The 23,469-nt window shown below is 40.1% G+C and overlaps 1 protein-coding gene across 2 annotated transcripts in view; it reads left to right on the top strand.

The window, feature by feature from the left end:
* Positions 1–995: 995 nt before the first annotated feature.
* ELP3 (elongator acetyltransferase complex subunit 3) overlaps positions 996–23,469 on the top strand; it is a 138,057-nt gene continuing 115,583 nt past the window's right edge. For both annotated transcript variants that reach the window (XM_067556155.1, XM_067556156.1), the window contains exons 1-7: positions 996–1,113; positions 2,421–2,520; positions 3,738–3,876; positions 5,139–5,209; positions 7,694–7,757; positions 9,401–9,469; positions 12,212–12,366. In XM_067556155.1, the coding sequence (XP_067412256.1) occupies positions 1,095–1,113; positions 2,421–2,520; positions 3,738–3,876; positions 5,139–5,209; positions 7,694–7,757; positions 9,401–9,469; positions 12,212–12,366 (617 nt within the window). In that variant the 5' untranslated portion in view covers positions 996–1,094. The remainder of the gene's footprint in view (positions 1,114–2,420; positions 2,521–3,737; positions 3,877–5,138; positions 5,210–7,693; positions 7,758–9,400; positions 9,470–12,211; positions 12,367–23,469) is intronic.

Below are 23,469 nucleotides of genomic sequence, written 5' to 3'. Positions count from 1 at the left end.
AGCCTTAGCAAAAGCGGGTAGACCTTGGTTTCTTTGTCTTGTGGCTTGCCCTTTATCTGTATCCAGGCGCTTGATGTCTGTTCGGCCTTCAACTTCTTCATCTATTAGCCCCCACTTCTTTTCTTTCTCACGCATTTCTTAGGCTTGAAGCTGATTAAATAACTTTCGAAGTTAATATATGCATATAGCAAAAGTATTACTTTTCTATACCTACAACTATTTTATTTCTTTTAGACTCTTAACTCTTTCACTGAGATACTGAAACACATTTCTCTTCCGGCTCATCCAAACACTCACACCCGTTTCCTGTAAAGTTAATGTGTGGGCACATGTGTGGTTTGCAAGGAGAGCGACAGAGGATGGGAATGGGCATTGTAGTTATTTCGGAAATCACTGAAGGCATTGTACAAACAGGGCCATGTGTGAGGAGCTACTTGAAGGGTTTGTTTTTTTTCCATCTGAGCCTTACCCCTAAAACACTGGGGCATTAATTCTTGGAGGGGGGGGAAAATGCACCAAATGCAGCAGCAGCAGCCTAGCACTGCCACTGCTAAAGGGGGTCTGCACAGCCAGGGGGCACAGCAGCAGGCCCTGCCCCTAGCAGACAGGAGCCTGTTTCCAAGCAGAGGGCGCCTCTCAGGTTGGTCCCACTGGCTCACTGCCAAGGCCCTGAGTGACATTAACCCCGCCCCCTCAGCGGGGCAGCCTGGCGCGCTGACAGGCGCGGACCATGACCCTAGGCATGGGGGGCGCAGAAAAACCGAGCGGCGGGGGTTACAGGAAGAAGGGAAAAACAGGGGAAACGAATTCATCCTTGTCGGCCCCAAAAAGTATCCCACGTGGTTCTCCCTGCCTCGCCTGTCTCGGGGGCGCCTTTTTTCTTTATTTGTGTCTCCCGTGATTCCCCCCCCCCCGGTATACAGTTGGTGTCGTCGGGCTTCGGGCGCACGGCCTTTTGCGACGGCGCGGTGGGAGACGGCGTCGCTTTACGGCAGGAGTTCGCCTCAGAGAGAGTCTCGAGACTCGTTCGGCAGTGCGCGCCCGGCCCGGCTGCGCCCGCCCTGAGGCGCCGTCTGCTCTTGAACGTCTCCAGCATGAAGCAGAAGAAGAAAGGTAACTGCGGGACCCCCTTCTCCTCCGGCTTGGGGCTGACCCCCCGCGTCTCCTCCTCGGGCCCGGGGCGGGTCCTCCCTCCCCCCTCCCCTCTGTGGGGCTCGGGGGGGGGGGGAGAGATGCCCCCCATGTCTCCTTCTCGGGGGCGGGTCCTCTCTGGGGCTTGAGGGGGGAGACTCCCCTCCACATCTCTCCTCCCTGGGGCTTGGGGGAGGGGGAGGATGCCCCCCATGTCTCCTTCTTGGGCTTGGGGGTGGGGAGGGTCCTCTCTGGGGCTTGGGGGGGTGGGAAGACCCCCCTCCACACCTCTCCTCCCTGGGGCTCGGGAGGGGGGATGCCCCCCATGTCTCCTTGGGTCCGGGGAGAGTTTGGGGGAGACACCTCCTCCCTGGGGCAGGGAGGCTGTTGCACTGGAGGTGGGTTGTTCTCACCCATTTCTCCCCCCTACCCCTAGCTCACTGCTCTGGTCAGGTGGGAGGCGTGGGGTGCTGTGCTGAGGAGTGGGGCTGGGGGGGGGGCTGAGGGTGGCAGGGGCGTTGAAGTACTAGCATGGGCTGACCCCGTGCTGGGGACACGATCCTGCCTTTTTAGCTGGAGCCGCGGCTCATCTCCCAACGCTGCCCTGGAGCCAGAGCTGACCTAGAGGAAGATGCGCCCCGTGGGGCAGTCGTTGTTGGTATCGGTGGCACTGAAGCCAGAGAAGACAAGAGGTTGAAAATGGAACGCCGAAAGTTGAAGCGAGACAACTAGGAATTTCAGACTAGAAATAAGGCAGAAATATTTAACAGTGAGGGTCGTTAACCACTGGAACGACTTCCTAAGAGCTGGGCCGGATTCTCCATCACTGGAAAAATTTAAATCAAGACTTAAAAAAAAGAAAAAGAGATGGTCTAGTTCAAATGGATGAATTCAGGGAACTGCCACGGCCTGTGTTATGTAGGAGGTCAGACTGGATGATCACAGTGGTCCTTTCCGGCCTTGAAATCCAGGAGTCTATGAAAAGAAAAGACCTGGGACGGAGTACAGCTGCTAGTGGCTCAATGATGAGACTTCATCAGAAATGAAGATTGAGTGTGTGTTTTACACATAAAACAAAACCAGTAACTTGTAACTGTTGTTTTCTTGATAAAAGGCGTGCTGTAAATCAGGAATCATGTTCATTGACATAGCTCTGTGGGGTTGGCAGCCTAGGGCTGAAATTGCAGGAGGTGTTAGCCTGAATTGGTAATTTGGACAAATGATTAGCATATGTCAATGTATGAGAGGTTTGGGTTTTTTTGCCTAAACATATTTCATTTTTATTTCAGGAGACCTCAGCCATGCAGAGCTGATGATGATGACAATAGCTGATATCATTAAACAGCTGATTGAGGCTCATGAGCTGGGAAAAGATGTGAATCTAAACAAGTGAGTACTGCCAGCCAGAAACTTATCCCTTATTCCTCCAGGGCTGGGTACGTGCCCTAGGAAGCATATTCTATTCGGATGCTTTTAAAAATAGTACTTAGGAATTCATCGAGTGTGAAAAGTTTCACCAGTACAAACCTTATATAATTGTGTTTGTGTGCTGACTTGAAAATATACCCATTTACTTCATTCAGAGCTTTTATGCCATTGCATGGGTCATATTAATGAAAACAATAAACTTGTCTCATTTTTACATTCTAAGTCTGTCCAACCTGTTAGTCCCACAAAGGCAATGCAGGGTACATCTACACAGTGAAAAATGAAACAAACCCTCAACTGTCTTGAACTTCCAGGGCTTGTGTTGTGGGGCTAAACATAACAGTGTAGATGTTTGAGCTTGGGCTGGAGGCTGGTCCCTGAGACCTACCCCTTTTGCTGGGCTCCAGAGTGTGGGCTCCAGCCCAACCCTGAATGTGTACACTGCTATTTTTAGCCCCACTGCATGAGCCCAAATCATTTGACCTGGGCTCTTCTTGCTGCCACAGGTCTTTTTGTTTGCTGTGTAGAGGTACCCAGACTCATGAGAGAGTGACCTAGATTAAATTCAGGTTCCCATGTAACGAAAATAATTTCTCTAAAATAGTATTCTTTGTTACTTTTGTAAACTCAGAAGAGTTGTTTTGAAACTGAGAACTGGATTTGGACCCAGGTTCCTATTGCAGTGCTTTGATCTTCCCTGCAAAGACAGCAGTTGGTAGCACAGGAATAAGTGAAAGCAGAATAAGTGCCTGCAAAGATTGGGCACAAGTTGGAAAGAGACCCAGCTGGAATCTGGGTTTGCATGGTAGCAGTTAGCAAATTCGTTCAGTTCATGAGATTTTTGTCGATCAGTGCTATTTTCAGAACTTTTTTGAGTAAAACCACACTTTAATTTAAAAAATACAAAATCTTACAATTACAGTTGCCTCGGGTCATCAGGATATCTCTTTTTATGCCTTACCGCCAAGTGCAACGTTAGCTGTCACATACAGCTAGCATCGGCTTTTTAAGTAGATTCTTTTAATGTGTGTCTCTCACTAAGTAGTGTACATTAGTTTGAACTGTAGACAGTAACACAGCACTTACTGGATTGATTTGTAGGTAGGTGCTGCGATATCACAGTGATTGGCATAAGGACTTGAATAGAATAAAATAATTTGAGCTCCTTCCATTTTTAGGGTGAAAACCAAGACAGCTGCTAAGTATGGGCTTTCCTCACAGCCTCGTTTGGTTGACATCATTGCTGCTGTACCACCTCAGTATCGCAAGGTGCTGGTACCCAAGCTGAAGGCAAAGCCAATCCGAACTGCTAGTGGGGTGAGCACTATATATAAATGAGCTTTTCATTGACAGATCAGGGTTAATTGTTGTCAAACATTGTAAAGATGTTGAAAGTGCAGAAGCTTTAATGAAGTACTAACTATGGCATCAGTTTCCCAGATTGTCAAAGCATCATAGAAATGACAATATTGTTTTCAAAGAATCTCATGAAGGTGAAAAGAAGAGGGCAGGTGCAATGACCTCCGTTTGTTAACCAGATTAGCATGTCTCGCTTCTCCAGTTTCATCTGGAAACCAGACCTAGTCAAGTTTAGTGCTGTTGCAGCAGGCCAGCTCAGCAAATGGTCCAGTAACAAGATTTTAATCCTTCACACACAATTTCCTTAAAAGCTAGTTAAGGTTGAAAAAAGTGCTAACACTTAACAGCTAACATCCAACTGGATATTTTTAAGCCTCCCTATCATATACACATACACTCACTTCTCCCCTCCCCAAATTTAAAAAAAATCAGGAAATGTACAATTACCAACGTAATTCCAGTTATTGTAGTAAATGACAAGTATCTCTGATAATCATGCCTTTGGTTACTTAAGTTGCGCACCCAAAACTAGTGGATGCTTTTGAAAAATTGCATCTTAACCTCTCTAGAGATCATATTCGCTAGTTGTTTAAAGGGAGATTAATAGGGTGTTGAGGCTCAATTTTTGTTTGAGAAACTGTATGGGATTGTGGGAGGAAAAAGTGACCTAGAGATGCAGAGAAATACTTTTTGTGGCTGATGAGGATGAATTTTTTTTCCTTTTTGTCTGCTTCTTGTTTTCTCCCCATGTTTTTCTGTCTCTTCAGTGCCTATGGTCATTCTCCTAGCCTCTCACACACCTGAAAGTACACTAAACTGTCCCAGCGAAGATTTTAATGTCTCTCTGGGTCTTGGCAGTGTACCAATGGTGCCAACCTGAGATGGATCCTCTGCTTGTAAATGTGCTTATGCATGCCATGAGCACATCCCTCTGCTATATCCCTCTGGACTGTGGAAACCCCTTTTAGCAGTGGCATTGTTAGTCTGCTGTTGCATTTGGTGGTGATCAACTCTGTCACTGCCACAACTTTCCTTTTTCTACAAGGATTAATACACCAGTGTTTTAGGGGTAAGGCTCAGATGGGAAAAAAAAACCCCGTAAAATAGTCCCTCACATATGTGCTTGTTTGTACAATACCTGGATGCAGTTTTGTATCTTTTGTAATTTCTGAAATAACTATGATGATGATTTCCATCCTTTGTAACTCTCCTTGTTACAGATTGCCGTTGTGGCTGTGATGTGCAAACCGCACAGGTGTCCGCACATTAACTTTACAGGAAACATATGTGTGTAAGTATGAGTGTTTGGATGAGCTGGAAGAGAAATGTGTTTCAGTATCTCTGTAATAAATCGGACAATGTGCAGTAGCATACTGACACTGTTGCCTTTTTGGGGTTCTTCAGAGGTAATCCATGTCTGTAGGTCCACAGACCACCTTTCTTTCTGCATGAGTGAAAAGTGGTAGCAAGATGAATCAAAATCCAAACTGCTGATGCATGTGTGTTATGCAGAAACAGATCCTCTATTGGACAGTTCTTTCTCTTCAAGGAAAGAGGCTTCCTTCAATGGGCCAAACACTGCTTCAGACAGTGGAAGTACTAAAGTGAATACAAAGAGCTGGATTTAGCCATTTGTTAATAGCGAAATATAAATTATATTTAGATATTCTTGTAGATTAATGAAAATGCTATAAAGGTTCCCCATCCATTCACATAATATAAACATACATCCTCAGTGCAACAATTTATGGTAATCTGCAATGAATACCCTTCTGTTTGAACAATTCCCCACACCTACGGTTACAATTCTCCCCCTTTTTCAAATGCCTGGGAAAAAAGATACCCGGCAGGTCTGTGTTTAATCTACTCAGATTGAACTGTTTCAGACCAAGTGAGGGAAAGTGTTTGTCATAATTAAGAAAGTGCTTGTAGAGACTTAAATAGCATGTTCTTGAGCAGCCTATAAACAAACTTGGAGACGACAAACTCCCATGAAGATAATGGAAATTATTAGAGAAGCAAGAAAAAATTGCAGGGCTTTGCAAAATTAAAAATGACAAAGTTTTGGGAAATGAAATATTTAAAACTTTATAAAAGTGCACTTTTATAGTGAAAAAATGTCACCTAGCTACCCCATCCTCTGCTATCTCAATTATTTCTGTGGTTAGCATGACATCACCAACTCACTGCTTGCTGGGATGTCATGTCCATTGTCTCTTCCAATCTGAGTGGAAATGGACATAGCAGAAATTCAGAAGAAGAGAAAAGGTGAGATGTTCCTAGTATGGTTCTACTTTGAAAATTGGCTATTTGATAATGCTTCCTTCTCAGACAACATTTCTGCTCTCTTGAGTGTATTCAGCATCGTATCTGCTGGCTTCAGTAACTAAAATAAGATTTTAGTATTTTTCAGTGCTAAGAGAAGGTGAGCTGAAGTCTGTTCTTCCTCTTTGTGCGTCATCAATAGTTTTATTTGAGACGTTTCAGTCAATTACATCTGGGCATACATCTTGAATTGTTTTGCCCAGATTTAAACAAGGATGTGAATTTGGCTTGCAGAGTCTTCATTACTGGTGATGGTGCATGAAAAGGAATGATCCAGGCTGAGTTTGCAGGGCAAGCCATGGGAAAAGTCATTGATTTTTTTTATGAACTGAGTGCATTTGATTTGATACGGAATCATTGAGAGAAACCTGGATCCTTATGATGGCATTTTTGCTCACTATTCAGAGACTGCACTTTAAGTAATAACATGCTGTCTGCTCCATTAGCTCGGTTATTGAGAGTGCCCAGTATGTGCTGCTGAACTATGGAAACTGAGGGAATTCTCACACTTCCTGTGCCAGATCATCTTTGAACATTGAATGACTGTAGATTAGCCATTAAACTTGTAACCCTGAGAAGTAAACTGAAGACATTTCTGAGTGAATAGAAACAGTCTCTTTTTAGTGGCATTCTGTGGGAATCAACCCATTTACCATTCCTCTCCTGAGTAGCAGTGATGCTGTGGTATCCAGCAGTTGCTTCCTGTGTGACTTTTGTAATTAAAATGATCTGTTTTAGGTAAGTCATCAGGGCCAGTAATAGTAATTTATCATATAATATCATGTAATAATTAACTGTATAATTACCCAGCCTGCATGTTACTTTACTCTGTGGTTTGTTAAACAGTATGTCCCTGAATTCAAGCAACAACACAGAAGTATGGTTTCCCACTATCAATATATAAATCCCTAATGGCATCTGGAAATTAAATGTGGATCTTGAGTCATCGTTTCTTTGTAACCAAGGGCCATATCTATGATATAAAATCTCCTTGTAAATGTCACAACCTAAATGCTTGAGAGCCATTTCATTTTCTTGGTAGAGGATGCCTAATTTAATTATGAGTTTTGGAAAATGTTATTCTTATACACATTTAGAATTACTTACAGTATCCCTTTGTTTTCATTTTAATAATCTTTCTGTGACACTAGTCCAAAGCTCTAGAGCTGGTTCCCTAAATGAGTAAAGTGGAGATGTGGTTTATATGAAATTATTTCAGACTTATGGAAGGTATTTGTTGTACATTTTTGGTATATATTAATTTAAAAAGTTATTTTAGGTAGTCACAAATAGATGAGAAATCCAGACCCGTCAAATAGAGGAATATTATCCTGGTCCTCTATGGATGCTTTAAATAAAATGTCTGTTGTGCAGTACTTGGTGGCCTGCTTTTTTACATGTAACTTTTTTTTATTGCTGTATGACTCCTCATTCTCTTTAATTCCTGCAGATACTGTCCAGGTGGGCCTGATTCTGATTTTGAATATTCAACCCAGTCTTACACGGGCTATGAGGTAATACCTGTGAGGGTCATTGCAGTGTCACATTTTGTCTGTGAAATTGGAGCCGGCTCCTTTTTGTCTCTATTCAGAACTCTTTATTAACTGCTAGGGCTGGAAATTCCTCTGAATTAGTTTTTAATAGTTCTCTCTCCTGACTATTTTGTTTGTTTCCCCGCGTTGCCGTGTCTCTCTCTCTCCCCCCCCCCCTCCCTCCCCCGGTAATAACTCTTAGAGGTTTGAAAGTAAGTTGTTTTTTTTTTCTTTTCCTACTACTTTTATCCTTTTTATTTTGGCAAAGATTCTTTCTTTTCTGTTTCAAATGGGCTTAAACTTAAAGGGATGCTGGCAGGTTCCAAGTATGATCTCTCCAAAAGTTGTTCTTCCTCATCAGTATTGCCTAAGGAAACAGCCCACTGGAAACTTGCATTCTCTAAAGCCTGGCTCATTGTAACTCAGTTTAACAAAGAGTGGGATCTTGAGGTTTTTAAATCTGTAAATAAAATAAGGAAAAGATTTACTTGTTTGATTTAATGTCCCTTGTCAAAACCCAGAGTAGCACATTTTGAGGCTACGTAATACTTCACTAATCCTACATATTTTATAGTGTGAAAGAGACTCTGCTGCTTCCCAGCAAAAGCTTAATATCAGATGCTATAGTGAAACTAAATTACCTAAACAGTTTTTAAAAATATGCTTCATTCCATCTACTAATATAATATGAAGTGTGAAAAATAATTGAAACTAAGTAATAGTGGTCAAAATTAATGAACTAAGTAAGCTTAGATGCAGTGTTGTCCTATCTTTAATTTTGTTTGTTCTCTTTACTTGCTATTATCCCATATTCAGTGATTTGCAGTTGGTCTCCCAATCATTAGTGCAAATTAGGAAGTGTGTATATACAGTAGAACTTTCCTAATTCACACTGATTTGGAGACATTAGCACGTGCATGACTGTGTGTGTATACACTCATTCGTTAAGTATTAACAGTGTCTTTGGCTCTGTGCAAGATAAAAAGAGAGATGTTCCTGTCCTGAAGAGCTTACTGTGTACAAGATACAAAGAACACAGGATGCATTATGAAACTCAAAGGAGGGCATAATGTGTCTAAAACCATTAGTAACGGTTCACAATGTTGGCATCATGGGATTGGGTTCTTAGGGATTTGATGGAAAGAGAATGGTGGTTTGCAAACTGGGATTGGGAAGTCATTTCATGCACAGGGAGCATCATGAAGGAGAAAAGGCACTGAGATGAGGATAGGAGGAAAAAAATGGAGCATCAGGATGACTAGTGTCTTGAGACAATAGTTTTGTAATCCTAATTTGCAGAGATACAATGTAAATCTGTTTCGTTACCCCTCAAAATCTTGTGGTAATCAAGTAAAAATTGGGTCAAAAAGATTGAAATGATGTATTTCAGTCGCATTACAACATGAGGGCAAAACACAAATTTGAATCTGATTTCTTACATTGCTTAACATTCCATAAACACCAACCAGATAGACACTGGAATCATAATGGGATCAAGATATTAATAACTATATGTTTGTGAAAATACAGTGTCCAACCATTGACTAAAGATTCACACATTTTGTTCTTTTCCAGTATGTTGTCAAGAAAGAAGGTGTAAAAATGAATCCTTTTGTTTCTCCTAGCCAACGTCAATGAGGGCCATTCGTGCCAGATATGATCCTTATCTCCAGACAAGACATCGAGTCGAACAGGTAAATATTTGCAATGAAGAGAGCATATAGTATTTGAAAATAGGTGCAATAATGCTCTTAGTTTCCAGCATTTTGAAAATAGTTTTCCAATTAAGACAGTGATCTTGTGGGTTACTGAGTTGTCTTGTTCACTCTGGTGAGGTTTTAGTTTTTAAACAGATACATAAATATCTTGGGGCCTCAAAATAAACTTGCTTATGATGTTCTTTAAAATCCTCTCCTACCAGCTGCCAAATTCTTCATTCTCTGCTCCCTATATTGCATTATTTTCATACATCAGTATGTGATGTTTCATCATTATGATGATGTTGCAAAAACATATGAGCATCAAATGTTATCAATATAGAAAAAACTTATATAAACTCAGTGATGAGAACCCCCAAGGTCTTACACTTGAGAGAACCATCCTAAAATGTGAATACTTGGCTATTGAGGCTACCACAACACTCAACCAGTTCACCCCTAAATAAGCCTTTCCTTATACCTTTTACATTGTGGGAAGGAGAAGCTGGTGCCTTGCCACTCTCACATCTGCTGTGATTTAGGGAATTCCATTAGCCCAGCTCCCTCCAATGGCATCTCCATGAGAAAAACTGCATAACCCTGGGGAAAACTCTGAGAATGGCATCTCATTAGGTAATAATCTGCCACTTGATGGCGGAATGGACAATAATGATAAATGGACATGGGATCAAACTGGTATGTTTCCCTTTCTTTCCCCTATTATGGGGTTTCTCCCATTCTTCTTCTTCTGTTTAGAGGTTCCTTCTATCTCCCCCTCTAAATTCCTTTTTTTTTTCCTTCTTCCTGAGGGTGGGGTTGAGGTGAAACTATTACCCTAGTGGCTGCATCCCTCCATTAGAAGCCAACAAAGGGAGCAGGAAAAACCGTGCAGGAGGAGGAAGAATAGGAGAAGTGGCTATTTGCTGTCCTGCAGCAGTGGAACCAGCAGTCTGTAATGGACGAGAACTCAGCAAAAAGGAATCCAGTCCTTGCTACTCAAGACAAATGGGACAGGCCAAAAATTGGGGATTTTTCCAGCAGTCTGAGTTTGGGTGGCATGTATGTATGTGTGTCCAGTAAAATTTCTCCCTGTATCTCCCTGGTAAATAAACTTGTTGCAGATAAGTTGTATGAGTCAGTTGTTCTCATGCTTTAGTTCTTGATAGGCAGTTTTGTATTTTTGGAGACTAACTTAAAAGCTGTATACAGTGTTATTGTAGCCATGTCAGTCCCAGGATATTAGCGAGACAAGGTGGGTGAGGTAATATGTTTTATTGGACCAACTTCTGTTGGTGGGAGAGACAAGCTTTTGAGCTTCACAGAGCTCTTCTTCAGGGCTGGGAAAGGTACTGAGGGTGTCACAGCTAAATACAAGATTGAACAGATTGTGTTAACTATGTATGCTAAACTTATTCTAAGGGATCATTCAAGGTGAAGTAGCCTGATAACACTCCTGTAGTCATAGGACAAAAAGCAGCGATTAGTGGGGTTATGTATTGTTGTAATAACCATAAAATCCAGTATAACAACTATGTGGGTGAAACTAGATAATCACTACTCTCTTGAATGAATTCATGGAAAAATGAAACAAAACACCATATCACCTGTGGGTGAACACTTTTCACAAAGTGATCATTCCATATCAGTCCACATCCTCAAGGAAACCTGCACAACACTTTCAAAAGATGAGCCCTGAGAGCTTAAATTCATAACTTTGGTAGACACTAAAAATCATGGTCTTAATAAAGACTGGTTTTATGGCTTTTTATAACAATCTAACCCAGTAATCCCTGTCTTTGTCCTATGACTACTGAGGTGTTAATGGACCATTTCACCTTGAATGGACTCATAGAATCTGTGCCAACTATTTATGTTAAACAGTCTGTTCAGTATTTTAGTTAAACGTCATGCTCTGAATACCTTTCCCCAACCTGAAGAAGAGGTTGAAAGCTTCTCTCTCAACAGAAGTTGGTCCAATAAAAATATTACCTCATCCACTTTGTCTGTCTAATTTAAATGATTTCTCTTCATGAATGAATCTTAAACCATTTAACATTTAGCCATTTTGCATCGGCTAAACAACCAATTCTAAACCGTGTTTAAAATGACAATTCTGCTGAATAGCAATTGACTACCAATAGAAAAAGAGAAACTCCCTGGAACATTATTGCATGATCACTGATTGTCTGTAATACTGATGTGAGTAGATGCTGTCTCTTCTTATCTGTACACAAGAGTAAATGGTTACTGAAATCTTCTGTCTCTTCTCCTGAGATCAATTTTCAGGAGAACTGTGGAACTCCATTGCTCTTCCTTCTTTATTGCCTTCGTTGGCTTCTGCTGCTCTCTAAATCCAGTGGAAAAGCTCTCCGGATTTTGTGTAGCCGTGCTCTCCCTCACCCTCTTTAACTCTGCTCTTCCAGTTTGAGCTTTCTTTGTGGCATTGCTTTGTCATTTGTGCTGCCCCATCTCTTTAGAGCATTGTCCCACCCACCACCTCTTTAAATTGTCTTTGTAAACGATCATATGCTCTTGCAATAGAGGGGTCATTTCTAAGTTATTTGCAAAGTTATATTAAGGATACTGTATACAAAAGCATTATTAATTTGGCATTCTAGTCCATGGTATGAAAGGTCAATACTGATAAGGAACTAATTGTACAGTATGTTTTGGAATTGAAGGTTTTTCATGGGAGTCCTTTAGATACAAAGTCTCACAGAGCTAAATTTAACTTTTTAGCTGAAGCAGTTGGGCCACAGTGTGGATAAAGTGGAATTCATTGTGATGGGAGGAACATTTATGGCTCTTCCTGAAGATTACAGAGATTACTTCATTCGAAACCTTCATGATGCTTTATCTGGGCACACTTCCAACAACGTCTTGGAGGCTGTCAGGTAAGCATTCTTAGTGTCCTTTAAAATGCTTTTTTAAAACCTTAAGTTGGCACATGAAAACGAGTATGAAAATATGGGCTAAAATTTTCCAGTGGTGATGTTTCAAGTTAGACACCCAGATGTATATTTAGAATTTTAGGTACATTATAAGTGGCTTGACTTTCAGTGGTGGTGAGCACCTACAGGTCCTAATGACTGAAAATAAGGCTACTTCTTATGTTCTTAATCATGGGTTTAACTTGGATCCAACTCTAGGAACCCAAGCTGGAAAATTTTCTTCCCATTACATGCCTATTTCTGTATGGCATGGCATCAAACTGAGCAGATTGTTCCTACTTTGGTGTTTAGTCAGTTCTTTACAAACTGAAAGTTAACTCCCAGTGTATCTACAATTCAGCTGATATCAGCAGTGATTGTTTCCAAGGTGCAAACTTTAAATTGTGTAGTATTTAAATAACTTTTTGTATCCAGATACCAGATTTTAAATAATGACTCTTTTGGTACACAAAAAGTACACAGATATTCTTAATCAAGTTTATAAATAATGTAGGTGGATCTCAAAGTTTCCTTTTTAAAAATTCTACTTTTTTGGGAGATGGGGGCACAGGATTTGTGGCTAATGGAAAAATCTCCTGCAGGTAACATTGAGGTTTCTTCTTACTCTGATTCTGCACAGGTCTTCTATGCGTGATCTATCATTCCCTCCCTTTCCCTCAAGATGGTGATGCAGTTGAGGTGTCCACAGGTTCAAAACTCTGGATCTATTACTTTCTTTCTCTTGCTGCACTTTTGTGTGGAAAAGAATGATATGGGCCTGAGTCCTCATATGAGAACCTTTGTCCCAGTTCTTGAAGGCTGCTAGTAAAAGATTGAAATGATTCATATCACCTGAGGGCAGTTGATTATGATTTTAGCTTTATGAAACAAACTATCAGGCCATCAGTGCTGGAACAATTTTTAAAGTGGAGGTGTTGAGAGCCATTAAACCAAACTGTAAACCCTGTATCTAATGGAAAACACTTCAAGCCAGGGGGTGCAGCTGCACCACCAGCACCCCTAGTTCCAGCACCTGTGCCATCAGCACTCAGAATTTCCCTTGGTATCTGTTTCTTAAGCACAAGTGAGCCCTTTTTATTGCAAGCTTCATTCTTTGCTGCAGATTTAAAGTCATGCTATCCTCTTAAATACTCACACAGGGGCATGTTTTATTTACTATTGTTACTGGTAACTTTTAAGATTACCATAACTAAATGAAATTGGAGAAAAATATTTTTCTTGTGTACTTTGTGTATAGTCAGTTTCACAATTTCCCCAGGTTCTTATGGGTCTTCTCTATAGTAACAGGGAAAACTGTTTTAGAAAATGGGAAAATGTCATCATAAAAATCTCAGAAATTGTCATGAAAGCCTTGGGAACAGCAGTAGAATTTTGAAACTACTTTTAACTTTTTAAAAAATGGCTAGATTTCAAGTTGATCATGTTCCTTTAAGTTTGTAAACACTGTTACATTTCTTTATATGGTGTCTTCTTTTTAACATAAGAACATAAGAATGGCCATACTGGGTCAGAGCAGTGGTCCATGTAGCCCAATGTCCTGTCTTCCAACAATGGCCGGTTCCAGATACTTCCGAGGGAATGAAAAGAACAGGACAGTTATCGAGTGAGCCATCCCCTATTGTCCAGTCTGAGCATCTGGCAGTCAAAAGGCTTAGAGACACCCAGAGCATGGAATTGTATCCCTGACCATCTTGGTTAATAGCCATTGCTGGAGCTACCCTCCATGAACTTATCTAATTCTTTTTTGAACCCAGTTGTGGTTTTGGCCTTCATAACATCCCCGGCAATGAGTTCCACAGATTGACTGTGCATTGTGTGAAGAAGTTAAAAATCAGGACATCTGATCACCCTATAGGGATGGTCCCAATATTCAGCACTTTGTCTTATATGGGCGCCTATTACCACCCACTCCCTGTCCTGATTTTTCACACGTGCTATCTGGTTACCCTAGAAGTACTTCCTTATCTTTGTTTTAAACTTCCTGCCTGTTAATTTCATTGGGTGATCCCTAATTCTTTAAAGGATTTTAAGCTGTGGCTTGACAAAGCCCTGGCTGGGATGATTTAGCTGAGGTTAGTCCTGCTTTGAGCAGGGGGTGGGACTAGATGACCTCCTGAGGTCCCTTCCAATCTAATATTCTATGACATTATGTGAACAGATAAATAACACTTCCTTATTCACTTTCCCCTTGCCATTCATAATTGTATAGACCTCTGTTTACTTCATTCAAGATCATTTCTATCAGTGTGATTGAAAGTAGCAATTGATTTCTTCACTTGACCACAAGGGGGTGTATTGTATTCTGTAAGATGCAGGGTAATGCTTATCCTGTTTTTAAATTTGTTTTAATGTTAACCTTTTGATTACCTGTGGTTTTCTATCATGTTCAAATATTTGATCTTTTCCTTATTAATTAAATACAACTGTCTCTAGTGTATGATACCCTTGGATAATACAAACTGCTGAAAGTCAACAGATAAAGTTTGGCAGTTACTTATGACGCACATGCTTTTGTTTCCTGGGTGTCCTCATCAGATCAAATGGGTATTTATTTAGATGAACAATACACTCCTGCTTTTATTGCATGTTCCATCAGATAAATATCACCCTAGAAAGATGTGATTCCTCACTGCCTTAACTTCTGCCCAAAAAGCTATTTGAAACAGAGTGCTTCAGAACTTCTGAGGAAGGCAGGACGAGTGGTTAAGAAAACAGAGTTCTAGCTAATATAATCTCATCTCGCACTAATGATGAGTGCACGTCATAACAGTGCTGTTGTCCCTGTAGCTGCTAGTCTCTCTCCTCTTCTAAAAGGGTCAGCACCTCCCTGAACTCAGGCTTCCTTTTATATCCTAGCAGGCCAGCCTCTGAGTCACAAAATTCTACCATGTGACCCCCAGGACTTAACGCCTTTCCCTTGGGAAGGTGGGCTGAGCCTGGCATAGGGTACAGTTGAGCCCCAATCCCTTAAAGAGCCACCTGATTCTGTGACAGCCCCGATTATCATAATATCTGAATGCCTCACAATCTTTCATGTATTTATCCTAATGCTCCTGGGGTAGGGAAGTGTTATCCTATCCCCATTTTACAGATGGGAAATGGAGGAACAGAGAAGCTAATGCCTAGAACCTCAAAGGAATTTGGGTTCCTAACCTTCATTGATGTCTAAGTTATTTGTCCATTGTCCTACATGCAGTGAGTGGGCCTATAAATAGGTAACTGTCCTGCAGATTTTATACTGTAAAACAGCAAAGAAAAAATGTAGCTTTTCAGAAGTCCCTGAAGTATTTTTTGGGCTATTAGGACTGTGTGAGGATCCCATTGAGAGATCCTTAGTTCGCTATTTCTTACCTCATTGTTATAACTTAGTTCAGTACTTCTAAGTGAAGAACTGGAGACAATGTGCTAGGTTTTAATTGGTGCCATTGACATCTGTAAGAGGAAACAACATTTTTAAAATCATCCATCTTTCTGCAAAGGCAAGGCTTTTTTTCTATTATTTCACAGCTAACTTTTTTCTGTTTTCCTCTGGAGGGCAGCAAATACTTTGGCTGGGTTTTTTTTTTTTTTCTTTCCATTCAAGTTAAAAAACCAAAATAAAAAAACCTGGTCAGTCTTTCCAGGAGGAATTGTCAAATAAACATAATCATGAACAAATTGGGAAAACCAGTACATTTACTTCCTTGAATACAGTTTCTATAGGGGAATACTTGTGGATGAATGATACTTTTGAAGGCTCATTGAGTGTCTCTTAGTCAGCTAAAAAGCTCTGAAATTGTTCCTTATTAAAACCTAAAGAATCATGAAGAGAAGGATCTAATTGCATTTGATTTAGCACTCTCATTACTGACATTTTAAATTATGAACTAAATATCCTTTGAGGGGGAAAGTGTGGACGTTGAAGATGGTCCAATTTAATTCAGAGTGTAAATGTCAGTTGCTTCAGCCATATGGTAGATTGGATAGTTCAAGGTCTGGCTACTACTAAGCCTTTCATCTATACTGTAGGTCACCATCTAAGCTTGTGTAGGCTGGTAGAGACAAAGTTGCTAAATATGATGGCTCTAGCCTGGTCTCAATCCAGTTCTCAGTGGACAGATGTCTGCATCATATTTAGCTTCTTCAGTAAACAGACCAAGAAATTTAAACAGGAATGAAAATTAAACTACCCGTTAAGGTGGTACATCAAGTTTAAACATCTTGGTTGAGCAATGTGGGGAACTTGCATTACCAGTGCTGTACTTTTCCTGTGGATAAACAGAATTGTAATCTTTACCAACATACAATTCACTTTAAATATATATATTGGAAGAATAGGTGAGAAGTTTCCAAATGGCATCTCCTGATTAAGATAAGTGGGTTGCAGCCCACGAAAGCTTATGCCTGCAGAAATTTGTTAGTCTTTAAAGTGCTACAGGTCTTTCGTTGTTTTTGCTGATTAAGCTGGAAGATTGTGTGACCAGTGTGTCTCCTAGATAAGTAATAAGTTCATACTTCATGCTTAACTTCCTTCATCATGCATCGCTGTTGTAGCACATAAATGGAACATTGCTGTTCTGAGAATAACAGTGTATGCTGAGGATGAGTTTTATAAGTTGACTATGTGATTTGAGGTTTCAGCTTTTTTCCATTAAAAATCATCTTTTTGGTTTTGTTCTTAAAAAAATCTGTAGTGCTATTTCTTGCTTTATAGTATGCAGTATGCTTTATAGTATGCTTTATAGTATGCAGTTGTCCTCCTTTCATTACTGCAGATTATTGTAGCCTAGGGCCCTGATCTCTATAGTCACTTGTTTTGGGGGGATTATAACAGCTATTGAGATTTTTTCTCCCTATAAAAATTGTCTAGACTCATTGGTCCTTATACAGTAATCCCATTAACTGTTGACAGACCATCCAGCTAAAATGTTTCAAAACAGCATCCTGTGTATTGTCTTCTTCTAGTGAACTGAAGCTCCATGTATTTGTATCTTGGAGACCGCATGGGTCCCAGTTCAGATGAGCTCTGACAAAACTTCATTTTATTTTTCTTTGGGCCAGTCACTTCTCCTCTTTGCCCCAAACCTGAAACCTGGCCAAATGTCATCTGTGCATTAGTCCCATGAAGGTGACATGCTGACTTTTTATATCTGAGAGTCACTGCTGCAAATCTGAGCAGTTCACTCCTCTGGCATCCTCATATTGATACTGTGTTTTGAACTTGTTCCAATCCTCTGTCTTATTTGCCTACATTTAATTTCTACCCGAAGAGGTGTTCTGCATCTTGGTCCTCAGAATCCCTGTAATTTTATTACGTACCTAATACCCCATTCCATGATGGCTTGTATTCTGGCTTCCATCTGAGGAATACTCCGTGGGTCTGGATTTAGAAGTTTTCAGTATATCTTCTTATTTCACTTAATGGGTGATGTTGAGTGATGGGTGGTTTCTTAGCAATATGGAACTAATGTGTAGGCTAAGGAGTAACTGTGATCTTGTTAGGTTTTCTAAATTAAATAGGGTAGCATCTGATAAGTATTTCCACGTGAGATTTCCATGGAAAACTAGAGTACTGCAGAGGGTGGTAATGAAATTGCTCTGAATTAGAACCAAACCAGTGCACCAGGGTCCCACTTGTGAGTCTGTGCATTTGGACGCAGTGTCTCTGGGTAAGACTCAAGAAGGCATGACTACTAGAGATCGTTTAAAAACAAACAAACAAAAAAAAAAACCTTAACATTTTTTTTGGGGAGGGGAGAGGAGGTGGTGTGGGTTTTTTGTTTTTGCACAAGGGCTAGCACTGGTATCCTGGTCAAATTTCAGTTTGGAGTCATTGCATTCTCCCTACCTCAGCACCTTGCCTTTTTATTTTCATCATTGTTCACTTAGTGTCTGTCCTGCTCCGTTTAAAGACGTTGCATTCATCTTTACCGACGTAGGATTTTGACTGGCAGAAATTCCCCAAGTGAATAGGTTGCATACAGGAATGATTCAAGCAAAGAATTAGGGCAATGACGTAAAAAGAAAAAACTGGACCAAGCTCAACAGAGAACTGACATTATAATCTCTTGCAAGGGCCTTTATTACACACGGAGTAGGCAAACTGCTCCAGTCGGATTTTACTGTGTTTTTAATATTTGTACAGTGCTTGTTCACTGTGGTGATAAGCACTATTTAGACAGTTCAGGCAAATGTACTTTCTCCAGAGGGTATTGTCTCAAGGTGAGTCAGTAAGCTGGAGAATTTAGCTAGCTGAGGAATGAGTAAATGACTCACAGAACCATGAGGCATTTGCCTTTGTAAAGAATTCACAACAAGGCTGAGAAGTTTTTAATTTTTATCTCTTGAGAACACAAAGCTTAGGCAATTTCAATACATTCATGGATATCAAATAAGGATGTGGACTTTATGATAAGGGAATAGCATCCCTTCTGTGGGAGGAACGTTATTGTTGTGTCAAAGAATGAGTGTAAGATGGGGTTTTTTATTGTTGCTTTTTGTTCATTAGAGAAATGCATTCACATCTGGGCACTGGAATGTTGACTAGATCAGAATTTGTGGCTGCATTTGCTCTGCTCTTCCAAGAGGGAAAATGAAAACGAGAGAGGTGTAAAATATAGGTGCAAATAATCATTTTACTCCTCCTCTCGCCCACCATGACTCATGATAGGTGATGAGCATGCTTGTCTTCTGTTGTGATTCATTGCCTGACCCTGAAAACACTCACTGCTCCTAAAAGCAATGATATTTTTCGGTGTTGAGCACCACTCAGGATCCAGCTTTTAATTAGTAAATGCTACGTTCTTTTAGAGGATAAAATCACTTGAATTAACTGCATTGAAAATGGCCAGCGTGGGGGAAGCCTGTCTTCTGTCTGTGCCTGCTCTGCGGCTAGCCTGGATTCCGATCTCCAGTTGGGTATCTTTCATCTGTGCAAAACTCAATATACTAAAACCAAAACACCCTCCCCCCCCCTTTTAATAATATGCTACATTACAAGTTTATCTGGTCTTTAGCAATCACATCCCTAATGGAAAAATAAGAACGGGGGAGAGGTGATGGAATCCAACAAGTTGCTGTTACCCAGCGCACATGCCCACTGGAATGCTTAGTAAATAAACTAGTAGGTATAATAAGGCCTTGTCTACATGCATAAATTGTACAACTTTAACTGTGCCACAATAGTTAAAGCCCCACAAACTCCCTGGTGTGGACACAGTTATATATCTGTCATAGCGGTTGTACTAGTATAACTATTTCAGTAAAAAGTCACACTTTTTTGGTTTTATTGCACGGCAGGAGAATAATAATGGACTCAAGAAGATAAAAAGTCCATTAGCCACTGCTGATTCTGCTTGAAGCCCACTAACCTTCTGTAATAGACCTCAAAAAGCCTCTTTTTTTTTTTTTTCCATTTGTAGCACACACTGAAATGTGTTGCTACCAAGATGTTGAGCACTTGCAATACCATTTGACTGCTCTGACAGTTTCATTTCCTCCTCTGTCTTGTGATAGCACCATGATATTGCTTCTTGACAATCATGGTCTTTGTTGCTTGAGTTTTTGCCCAAGTTCCCTTGTGTGTGGGTGACTAGGCAGCAAGGCATTTTCTTCCAAATGTTTCTATTTCTCCAAGCAAAATTTCTCTTTGAGGTATCCAAACACTATATTGCTCTTTTAAGAGAGGATACAAGCAGTCAGAAGTTGCTACCTGAGAACTTCCCCAAAATAGAGGACACGTGTATTGATTTGGGTCAGAATTTTTAAAAATGGCCACTGGCTTTGTTACCCCAAAATTTGGACCCAAGGGACCCTATAGTGGCTTAGGTGTACTAATAGACCAATCACAAGCCTTGACTCCATAAGTGAGTAAACAGGAGGTAGTTTGTCCTAGGGGACTTGCAACATTTACCAAAGGTTTCCCTTTAGATCATTGGAAAACTCCTTGCTTCAGTTTACTCTACCTGCCTCAGTTTACCCTTGGGAGGACACAGATACAGCCTTCTGCTCAAAGGATTGACGCTGTCATTTCTTCGAAAACAAAATGTCTCTTTATTAAATGATAATTCTAATACAATTGGATTCTTAAATTGAAAACCAACATAATGTAACAAATGGCATAGGTCACTTGAGGCAATACAGGATACCATAAATTATATAACCTAATGTGGTGCAACATCAATTGTAACTCAAACACAATATAACATTTCCTTAGCACATATAACAATGTTATAATATGTGAATACTTAGTATGGCATAGCACATAGCATAGCAGACATAGTGTTGCAACATATAGTACAAAGAGAGAAGACCTTTCATGCATATGGATAAAGCCTTAAAACCAATGTAACACCCAGATTCCTTATATATGTATAAAATAACATTACAATAGTGCACATTTAATAACGTTACTATAAAATAACATTCTACAAGTGTTGATCAGGCAGTCGTAGAATGGGTGGGGTAAGAGGCCATTCAGATGTAAGCATCCAGTTTTATTTGTAATCATACTCATACATTCCTTATCCTTAGAAGAGTTATATTTACTTTCCTTCTTCCTGATCAAATCCCTCTGACTCATCTTAGAGGTCCTTTTGCTCTGTCAAGTTGCTTGCTGCTGCCACCGCCGTCTTCAGTTGTCGTCGTCGTCGTCTCCTGTGACCATCAAAACCACCCACACTTAAACCTGTCAACTCTCTGCCTTATATACAATTTCTGATCCTTCCTGATTGATTGCTTTATTAATGCCAATCATTAACATAGTCCCCTCTCTGTGGGGGTGATGTCTTTTTGACCAATCAGTTTTCTGATATGCTAATTAGTTTTTACCTGTCACCCCTTGAGAACCTCTTTCCTACCTAACTCACCCCTCCCTTCAGGTATTTAGGAATGACCTTTATTTCACCGTAGTCCGTCTGTCTGCTATTGGTCAGTTTATCCTAAGACCTCCATTTTATTTCTCTCTAATATGAAATCATTGTGGCCACCATTTTGGATTTCTAGCTAACCCTGCTCTAAACTATCATTTACTACTTATGAAAAACCTTAAATCTAAAGCTAACTATATTTTTATACATGCCTAAACACTATGATATTGTCACCACCTTTGTTATGCTAATTAGAACAGATAAAATCCATGATGTTTTTCTCCCTCTGCCTACTTTTCAGCTCTCTGGTTAAATGCTATTTCTGGTGCTGGTCTCCTTATATGGGCTACAGCAGCTTGAAAACCTCTTGTATCAGCATTGGGTGTTTAAACTATTGGGTGTCCAGTTTAAGATGCCCTGGGCCTAATTCCTGAGGTATTAAGCACCCATAACAGCTGTGCGGTAATTCTCCAAAAAGGGCCATATTTTTGGAGTTTAAGGTACCCACCATACACACACTCACATTATATATCATTTGATTTATTTTATGTGCTTTAAATGAGGTGTGATGTGGAGCTGCCACATGGTGCTGGAAGTGTTTAGGCAAGATGAGACAATAGTATCCAAAATAAGAGAGTTTTGTACACAGTTCCAGAAACACTGCAACATGACCATCAGTACAGTTTTTACAGTTTTGTTAGTTTCAGCACCTTAATGTGGTGGTTATTAGTCAAAGCTACCAAACAACAATGCATTAAAAGATTTTTATGGGTTTTGCTTAGGCAAGTATTTTTTTTTTTCCAGAAATGAAGCTTTTTAGCATGTGGCAAAAATGGGAAATATCAACATTTTGCATTATACTAACAAGAAATGTTTTCACATTGCATATTTTTAGTTGCTAAAGTATTTCACAAGTGATTGTGATAGTTTTCTATATTTGCAGTTGAAATTTGCTGACCAGATCAGTCTCACACTGAAGGTTGTGTACCAGTAGCAGTAGATTGTGCCCATAGTTTGTACTGCATAGCAGAAAGATATAAATGTATGTGAATTCCTAATGTAACACTTCTCCATTTGTAAGCTTTAGTACATAGACAATAGCATGTAGTCTGCCTGATAGAATGTTTTAATTTGTAGTTGCCTATACATGCAGTACTAGCCTTTGAAATATTCTAGAAACTAGTTTTTTAATTCAGTAACACTTATGCACAGAAGTGGGCTAACAAGAAGTAGTGACGACGAAGTTCGCAACTGGTCTTTGCCTCTGCACTGAAGAAGCTTGAAGAGCACGTTACACCTCTTTGCAGCTATGTTGTCAATGATATGAGAAACGCATTTGCCTCTGAATCACAGCCAGAGGTACTTATCACCAGGGTGGATTGATTTAAATCACGTTTCCCACTGATACTACTTCACATATTTCTTAAACAATGGTGCAAATCTGATCACTAAAACATTGATTTACAACTCAATATAGCATTTTACAACATCTAGGAGGGTATTCTTTGTGTAATTTTTTAGATAATTTGATTTTTATTAATTTAGGAAATAGTACATAATACTCATTACCTGTGTCAAGTTGCAGATGCAGCAGCAGTACATTTAGGAATGGTAAGAACTAAATCACCCACACACAAACACAATAGCACTTATATTTTATTAAACTAAATCTTAAATGTTACATAAATTTCACAATTGCAGCAGTCTCCTGAGTTGCTGGCTGACAGCTGTCCTTAAACTTTTTTTTTAAATTTTCAAATTTTATTAGCTCTGACAAGTCGTCATAACACTAAACGTATGCTGTCCTTAAAACTTCTACAACTAACTCTCATCTTCCCCACTCCCACTATCATTTTTATTCAGAAACTGAAACAGAAATACGAGTTTTCCTGCTTTTTCAACTCCCAGTTGTTTTTTTTTGGTTTTTTTTTTTAGTGTTCAGTGAATAATACCAAATGATGAAAATATTCTCTCTCTGTCTGCAGAGGAAGCTATTGCTGTGAAAAGTTGGCTTAGCAACTGAAGGAACTCTGTTTCAAGGTGCCTGGCTAATGATTGCCACCAATTCAGGGGAGTGACTTTTTGTTCAAAACATCATCAGTAAACATGTACTGTTTGAGTGGTTCCGCTCCAGCCCTGAAATTTATTATGACTGGCATAATTGATGAGTGATTTTGAGATGCCCATGCCATGGCAGCAT

Source organism: Emydura macquarii, unplaced genomic scaffold, assembly GCF_026122565.2.
Source record: "Emydura macquarii macquarii isolate MOO-44397 ecotype Brisbane River unplaced genomic scaffold, CSIRO-AGI_Emac_v2 contig_1676, whole genome shotgun sequence".
NCBI classification, from domain to species: domain Eukaryota; kingdom Metazoa; phylum Chordata; order Testudines; family Chelidae; genus Emydura; species Emydura macquarii.
This window is presented reverse-complemented; position numbering and strand designations above follow the sequence as displayed.